Source organism: Mirounga leonina, unplaced genomic scaffold, assembly GCF_011800145.1.
Source record: "Mirounga leonina isolate KUSES-001 unplaced genomic scaffold, KU_Mleo_1.0 Mir_126, whole genome shotgun sequence".
In the NCBI taxonomy this organism is placed as follows: domain Eukaryota; kingdom Metazoa; phylum Chordata; class Mammalia; order Carnivora; family Phocidae; genus Mirounga; species Mirounga leonina.
The window spans coordinates 26,918,114-26,926,882 of NW_023270314.1; the positions used below are offsets into that span (position 1 = coordinate 26,918,114).

The 8,769-nt window shown below is 41.2% G+C and overlaps 1 protein-coding gene across 3 annotated transcripts in view; it reads right to left on the reverse strand.

Annotated features, from left to right (window-relative positions):
• Positions 1-8,769, reverse strand: part of DIP2B (disco interacting protein 2 homolog B) — a 222,372-nt gene that overhangs the window by 95,489 nt on the left and 118,114 nt on the right. For all 3 annotated transcript variants that reach the window (XM_035002676.1, XM_035002678.1, XM_035002677.1), the window contains exon 3: positions 3,381-3,509. In XM_035002676.1, coding sequence (XP_034858567.1) covers positions 3,381-3,509 — 129 coding nt within the window. The remainder of the gene's footprint in view (positions 1-3,380; positions 3,510-8,769) is intronic.

Genomic DNA, 8,769 nt, shown 5'->3' on the forward strand with positions numbered 1-8,769 from the left:
GAACAAATCAAACCACCCATCTATTTTCTAACATGATAAGCCCTGGCCCATACATCAGTGTCAAAAGGAGATGTTCACCATTACTATATCAGCAAAGCTTCTTATTGATAAAAACAGGCAGCTCTCCTAACTGGCTTTGACTCATTCACCAGCATACAATTCATCCTGATCTTTGATAAAGAAGTCACTTCCGAATTTCAGTCCCCAGACACGGCTGACTTCGGACATCTTTGCCAGAAGCACGTGAAAGCTGGGTATCATTTTCCAGCACTACTGTTTGAGCTGAAAAGGTGATAAAATACTTTAAAAGTCCTTTTTTGTTTTTGTTGTTTTGTTTGAGGTAGCTAATTGCTCAAAAATTTAACTTTAAAGGAGTTGTCAGAATGACTAACCGTAAGATCATTATCCATCTCAGGCACCAACTATTTTCTACACTTGTGACCATAACACATGTGTAGAAAGGTGTGTCATGCCTTGATATGCAGGAAAAAAAAGGTACTAACCTTTTGCACTTTGGCTAAGTGCAAAGAACAGAATCAGGTCAGATATAACTCTGAATAAATATAAACTCTTTACACCATGTCCGAAACATGAAATACTAAAGTCTACTTAGATTTGATTCAACTAATCAGTTGAAATGTCATAGGTATTAATAAGCCTCCATCAAATAAGAAAGGATTTTCCAGTTACACTCACTAACATCATTAAATCTTTCCTGTGTACCCACCAGTTTATTCTGAATGCTTGTGATTTTTGCTAAACACACCCTATGTTCTCATGCCACTGTCACAAAGAGGTGAAGTTCAACTTCCAACAATTTCTACCATTTATTTGCTCTACTGCTGCTGTGACTGTTGATTTCTTCTTCTTCATAAGGGGCGTCTGGGTGGCTCAGTCATTAAGCGTCTGCCTTCAGCTCAGGTCATGATCCCAGGGTCCTGGGATCGAGCCCCACATCGGGCTCCCCGCTCCGCGGGAAGCCTGCTTCTCCCTCTCCCACTCCCCCTGCTTGTGTTCCCTCTCTCACTGTCTCTCTCTGTCAAATAAATAAATAAAATTAAAAAAAAAAAAGAAGCCACAATTTGTTGAGTTTTCCTTTGCAATTTGGCTAAGTAAGTCCTAATATACTGAAAAATGTGATTTTCACCTAAAATCCATGCTTGCATGCCTCCTTTCATGTGCCCCCTCATGACAGCATTGCAGTAGTCTCATAGCTTTCAATATCTTCAGGGTTTTTAAATCAGCTTTTCTTCCCTACTTTACCTCCTCTCTGGCCTGCTTGCTACTACCTCAAAAGAAAAAATCCCTGTAGACAAATATCCAAAACCCTACTCTTAAACCCTCAAAACCCCTGCACCTAACTAAGAGACTCCACAGTCTGCTAACCAGTATTTGATTCATAGACTACACTTTCCAACATTTGGGGTAAATCTGAGAGAACTGGTATAAAATAACAGGGGCTGGAGATGACGGTTAGGTTTTAGTTGACAAAGGCCAAAATTTTACACTAAAGGTCACTATAGCCTTTTTCTGTATGTGATCAGCTTGGACATAGGATAGAGAATCACCTTTTTGGTTCCTTACTAATCCTTTTATTATATGCCGTAAAAACAAACCAGAAAAAAGGGGTGGGGTGAGAGGACCCACAAAACTCCCAGAAGGCCAGCGGTGAGAGTTTAGAGGCCCAAACCCTTCTGGATTGGTCAGAACCCACTGCTCCTGAACCTGGGCCCCAGCCTTAAAAGGTGCCTAGGAAATCGGGCTTGGGTCTTGGCAACAAAGAGGAGCTCCTGAGAGGTTTTTCTACATCCAGCTGTACCTCCCTCTAATCCATTTCTTAACTAATAATTACTTTTATTCTTTCTTTTCTCCAAAATATCTATTTAGCCCTTATATATGTTTGGCCCTGTGCCAGGCACGGGGATGCAGGAATGGCAGAACAAACATGCAGTCTGCACCTGGAGCAAACCTCTAGAACAAACACAAATCTACGTAACTGCTCTGCTGAAATCCTTCAATGGTATTCAAATTTCCTCAAGATCTCGTCCCTGGTGATCTTTCTAGACTCATCTCCCACCTATTTCTGGGTCCTTGCATTCTAAGTTCCAGTCATAATGAACCCCTTTCAGGTCTACTACCTGATGCTATCTCCCTAATGTGTGTCTGCCATGACACCATTTAGATGTCTAATTCTCTGAGAAAGCCTCCCCTGATTACTCAAGACCAGGTTAGGTATAAGGGAAAATTCTGGTGTGGCGTGGAATTTCTATTTTTTTTTCTTTTTTTTTTTTTTAAAGATTTTATTTATTTATTCATGAGAGACAGAGAGAGAGAGGCAGAGGGAGAAGCAGGCTCCCAAGGAGCAGGGAGCCCGATGCGGGACTCGAACCCAGGACCCTGGGACCATGACCTGAGCCGAAGGCAGATGCTCAACCATCTGAGCCACCCAGGCGCCCGAATTTCTTTTTTTTTGATGGAACACTTCTTGTTCCTTTCTTTCAGTGTATAAAAATACATATCTAATAAAATCAGCTCACAAAAGGTCTGACACAACTCTGCAACCATGTCCTTTTCCTCATTTCCTCTAAAGCAGTTTCTGAAAGGATGTGATATACACTGTTTTCCAACTCAAGAAAAGATTAAAGATTGGCTGGTACAGGAGTCAAAAATCTGAAGAAAGTAAAAAAGAGCACTGCAATTAGTTTGATGGCTTAATTCTGCTACTTTGCAAGGCAGTGAATGGGCTGCAGAGACTGCCTTAGCACACTGGACAATGGGTGGGCACGGGATGGGCTTGCCATGCCACAGGTCCTCCTGAGGGGCCAGAATTGGTTGCTCTGCTCATCAGTCCTGGCCATGATATGGCAGGGGCACGTTCCCGCTGCCAGCCACAGCCTGTTGCCTTTTCCCTTCTTTGGGAGACCTTTTGCGTCAGAAGAAAGCAAGTTTAAGAGTTTACTAATTTGAAATTTCACTGTGAGTTTTTGTTCCAGCTCCATTAGTAAGAAGACTTGATCTACAGCTCTGGCAAACACAGAAGGATCTGCCTCTTCCAACAGTCCACGGAGCTCTCCCAGGACCACCCTATGTGACCCTAGCCCCCCACTCTTCTTATTTATTTATTCGTGTTGCCTTTGTACCTGTCTGCCTCCTCTTCTGCCCTTGAGGGCAGAAACGTAGTTGCTGCTGTAGCCCCAGCAAATACTGAGTATCTACCACACCTGGCACATAATAAACAATAAATGACTGATGAATGAACTAATATAGACCTGCTGGCCCTTCAATGGGAAAAAAACCAAACATTAAAAGCTTTCAGGATATAGTGTTCATATTACAGTCACTAAAAACTCTTCTGCTGATAACTTTCAGTTCCTTCTCACCTGATCGGTATCGTTCATCCCTGGCTCCCCCAGATCGAGTTCGGTGGTACTTAGAAGGAGCGGAAGTTTGAGCTGCAGACGGAGCAGGTGTCTGGTTTCTATGTTCTTTCTGCACTGCTGAATCAGTTTCTAAAAAAGGAAGTTTGGAATACAGTTATCTGACAACAATAACAGCAAAGGTTTCTGAGCACTTTATGGCATTCCCACAACACTCTCAGGTAAGTACTATTACCCCATCTGTAATAAATGATCAATATACACACATAAAAATGATGCAAAGACATCCAGGCTAAAAAATATAATCTTAGAGTCGTAATTGTCAACAGGTGATGGGAGAGAAATAGCAAGAAGCTAAATGTAAAGTGAAAAGGCCATTCCAGAGATTCTAAGAATTAATGGGGGGGGGCTGTATATGACCCCCTAATCCTGCATAATGGTACAAAGAAAGCATGGAGAGCTTTAGCCTCCCCCACCATAAGTTACTCCACATAAACGTGTCATTTAAGCAAAATTACGGTGTTTATTATGCAAACAGCTTCAAGTCAAGTCTATTAGCCCCTTTCAACTGGAGTCACTACTGAACTTGTCCCTTTCCAGTACCTGGCCTGTCCCCATTCTCTGCCCTCTCAACATTTACTGTCTTTTTCTAAATTTTTTTTTTTAAGATATTATTTATTTATTTATTTGAGACAGAGAGAATGAGAGAGAGAGAGCACATGAGAGGGGGGAGGGTCAGAGGCAGAAGCAGGCTCCCTGCCGAGCAGGGAGCCCGATGCGGGACTCGATCCAGGGACTCCAGGATCATGACTTGAGCTGAAGGCAGTCGCTTAACCAACTGAGCCACCCAGGTGCCCAACATTTACTGTCTTATAACGAATACAGAGAAGGGGGAAATAAGCAGGTAAAATAATCAGAAGAAAAACACTTTAAGTTCTGGTATTATACTGCCTTTTTTTCCTCAAATGGTGTGAGCTCCTAAGTCATATTTTTTAAAGTTATAGTAAGACCTTTTAACATAAGATATACCCTTTTAATAAATTTATAAGTGTATAATACAGTACTGTAAACTCCAAGCATCATGTTGTATAACAGATCTCTAGAACTCATTCATCTTGCATAACTATAACTTTTTAAAATTTAAATTCAATTAGCCAACAATATAGTACATCATCAGTTTCAGATGTAGAGTTCAATAATTCATCAGTTGCGTAAAGCACCCAGTGCTCATCCCATCACGTGCCCTCCTTAATGCCCATCACCCAGTTACCCCATACCCCCACCCCCGCCCCTCCAGCAACCCTCAGTTTGTTTCCTATGGTTAAGAGTCTCTCATGGTTTGTCTCCCTCTCTGATGACTTCCCCATAATTAAAACTTTTTACCCACTGAGTAGCAATTCCCCATCCCCCCCCACCTCAGCAACCACCATTCTACTCTCTTTCTGAGTATGACTGTTTTAGATTCCTCATAAAAGTGGAATCATATAGCATTTGTCCTTCTGTGACTGGCCTATTTCACTCAGCATCATATCCTCCAGCTTCATCCATGTTGTCATGTATTGCAGGATTTTCTTTTTCTATGGCATATTTTATTTATTTTTTTTTAATTAATTTTTTTTTTTTAAGATTTTATTTATTTGAGAGAGAGAGAATGAGAGACAGAGAGCATGAGAGGGAGGAGGGTCAGAGGGAGAAGCAGACTCCCCGCCGAGCAGGGAGCCCGATGCGGGACTCGATCCCGGGACTCCGATGCGGGACTCGATCCTGGGACTCCAGGATCATGACCTGAGCCGAAGGCAGTCGCTTAACCGACTGAGCCACCCAGGCGCCCTCTATGGCATATTTTAAATTTCTTAAATACACTTAATTGTGCCCAGCAAGGATCTCACACATAGGAAATTAAGTGCCCACTACAGTAAGATGGCATTTATCCAGTGAATGTACTGCTCCAGATCACAGGTGAGAATCCGCTTCTAATCAAGAAATAAAAAAGCAGACTGAAAGCACAGTGGTCTGGGGAATATAAGCAATAGTCCCACATACCTTGTGCAGGCTGAGGGCATCACATTACTACAGGAACTGAGACGCCTCATGACAATGTCATATCATCTTTTAAAAAGGGTTAGCGGGCGCCTGGGTGGCTCAGTTGGTTAAACAACTGCCTTCGGCTCAGGTCATGATCCTGGAGTCCCTGGATCGAGTCCCGCATCGGGCTCCCTGCTCAGCGGGGAGTCTGCTTCTGCCTCTGACCCTCCCCCCTCTAATGTGCTCTCTCTCTCTCATTCTCTCTGTCTCAAATAAATAAATAAAAATTTTAAAAGGGTTAGCATGCTAGAGAGGCCATCTCTAAGAGCTCTTGGTGACAGTCCCAGCTGAGCCCAGCCCTCTACCTGCCCCTGCCAAGGCACCAGACATATGAGCGAAACCATCTTGAACCTTCTAGACCAGCCCATGAACCAGGTGAAAAGCACTTAGTGACCCTAAGTGGCACCATGTGGAGCACGAAAATCACCCAACCGAGCCCTGCTCAAATTCCTGGCCCACAAAATCTTAAGACAGAATTTAAAAGGTTTTTTTTTTTTAATAGTTAGATTATTTTTCATATACTGTTTTTAAGAAAGCAAGAAGAATATATTTTAGGATGCTCTCCACTAAAGTGCTTTTATGGATCTAGAAATGCTTATTTTTGATGGTTCTGGCAGCTGAAAATTTTAACATAAAATATATTAGCAGAGCAGAACATATTTTAACACTGATATTTTGAAATGTAATGTCTGGGATTGTAAATTGAAAGGTTTTTTTTTTTTAAGATTTATTTATTTAAAAAAAATATATATATTTTTAAAGATTTTATTTATTTATTTGACACAGAGAGAGAGATAGCAAGAGAGAGAGAAAGAGAGAAAGAGCACAAGCAGGGGGAGCGGCAGGCAGAGGGAGAAGCAGGCTTCCTGCATGAGCAGGGAGCCCGATGAGGGGCTTGATCCCAGGACTCTGGAATCATGACCTGAGCTGAAGGCAGCGGTTTAACCAACTGAGCCACCCAGGCGCCCCAAGATTTATTTATTTTAGAAAGAGAGAGAGAGAGTGTGCACACACAAGTAGGAGGGGCGGTGGAGAGCGAGAGAGAATCTCAAGCAAACTCCGCACAGAGCACAGAGCCTGATACGGGGCTCAATCCCAGGACCCTGAGATCATGACCTGAGCCGAAACCAAGAGTTGGGTGCTTAGGAGCACCTGGGTGGCTCAGTCGTCAAGCGTCTGCCTTCGGCCCACTACAGTAAGATGAGAAACAGTTCTCCCTCTACCCCCGCCCCCCACTCATGCTCTCTCTCTCTCTCTGTCTGAAATAAATAAAATCTTAAAAAAAAAAAAAAAAAGAGTTGGGAGTTCAACCAACTGCACCACCCAAGCGCCCCTATAAATTGAAGTTTTTAATCAACCTAAATTCTTTTGATAATACATTTCACAGAAGAGCTATACTGAATTCTTAATATTTTCATACCTTGTTTCATTTCTTAGTTTACAAAGGAGTTAACAAACTATAGCCCATGTCTTTTTATTTTTCTAACTAGTTTCATCAGAACATAGCCGTGCTCGTCTGTTTATGTACTGCCTAGGGGTGCTTTCGCACTGTCAAGGCAGCACTGAGAAACTGAGACAGGTACTGATGGTCCTCAAAGCCTGAAATATCTACTATCTCACCCTTCACAGAAAGAGCTTACCAACTCTTGGTCTATAATAACAAAAGCTAGTGGCTCAGTCGGTTAAGTGTCCGATTCTTGATTTTGGCTCAGGTCATGATCTCAGGGTCACAGACTGAGCCCCACATTGGGCTCCACGCTGAGCATGGAGCCTGCTTAAGAGTCTCTCTCTTAAAAATAAAAATAAAATAAAAAATAAAAAAATAATAAGGTTTGTTTTGTGCTAGGCACTGTGCATTTAGAAGTTTTCACATGTTATTTATTCTTCACAACAATCCTACAAAGTCAGCAGTAACACTATCAATTTATTACACAAAAGAGATCAGAGACATGGATTATTTTATGCAAAGTCACACAGCCAAGGGATGGCAGAGCCAGGATTCAAACCCAGATCTAACTCCACTGGTTCTCAACCAGAAAAGGGTATGAAAATTCTCCCAAGACTATTAGCAATCAGAATTAATAATATAGTTTAGGAACATCTAAATGCTTCAGGATTTACAGTCAGCGGCTAGATAATAGTTCCTTTTAAAAAAATAAAATCAACTGCCTTCATGTACAAGATTCTGCAAAAAGCCCCTCCAAATAAAAATTTCAGCCTTTCATTAGAGGAATCATTTAAAGCATATTCCAATTAACTTTAAATAGAGAACAAAATATAGAAAGGGGCTATTTTTATTTATATTGTCAGATGATCTATACAGGAAGGAAATCAGATTAGTACACATGAGCTACTCTGCCTGTAAATATGCACAGAGAAAATGGTTTAACTTAGAGCACTAAGTTTAAAACACTAGCTTTGTATTATTTGCGGGGGAGGGTGTCACAGTGAACCTATATCTGAATTACCCATCACTGATTATTTTTTAAGTTAAATAAGTAGGACAGACCAAACCACCCTGCTAAGAAACAAGGAGCTTCTGAATTAGATAGGTAATAATCCAAAGGATGAAAAGCATGAACACAGATTCTCATTTCACAAAGGATGGACACCAAAGGTTTATGTATTTTTTACCATTCCTCTCACTTATGCTTTTACTTTGTATTCTTCAATGTAATTACTTAGGAGAAAGAAGATAATATAGGTCAAAGAATAGAATTTGTTTCAAAGAAATGACAGGGCAGTGATAGGGGAAGTGGGAGTTGATACATTTGTTTGAGGAAAAATTCAAGAGAATGAATATTTCTACTCAGGATTAAGCGTTATCAGAGATCAAACAGACATCTGATGAGAACTGAGAGTCAGATGACACTTAGCAAGAGATCTACTGAGCTGGTACCGGGGGAAATTAAAAAAAAAAAAAAAAGGTCTCACAACACTCTATTCACCAAGCAACATTACTATGATGCTCTGCTCAGTTCTCAGTTCTCTCAGGAATTTAGTCATTCAAGCAGACCAGGTCCCTTTTGGGTCTAAAACCATGACAATCATTTTGTTGTAGCTTGTCAGAAATGAAAACAGAAGGTCGACTTGCAGTTTTAATACGTGGCTGACAAGTTTGTTCACTGAGTATTCCTTGGGTGCCCACGAAGCACAATGCCACAGAAACATGGATTTCTGACTGAACAACCTTGGCTTAAATTTGCAATACATCTGCTTGAAGTTCAAAAGAAGCTAAAGAAAGAAAGAGAGAGAGAGAGAGAAAGAAAGAAAGAAAGAAAGAAAGAAAGAAAGAAAGAAAGAAAGA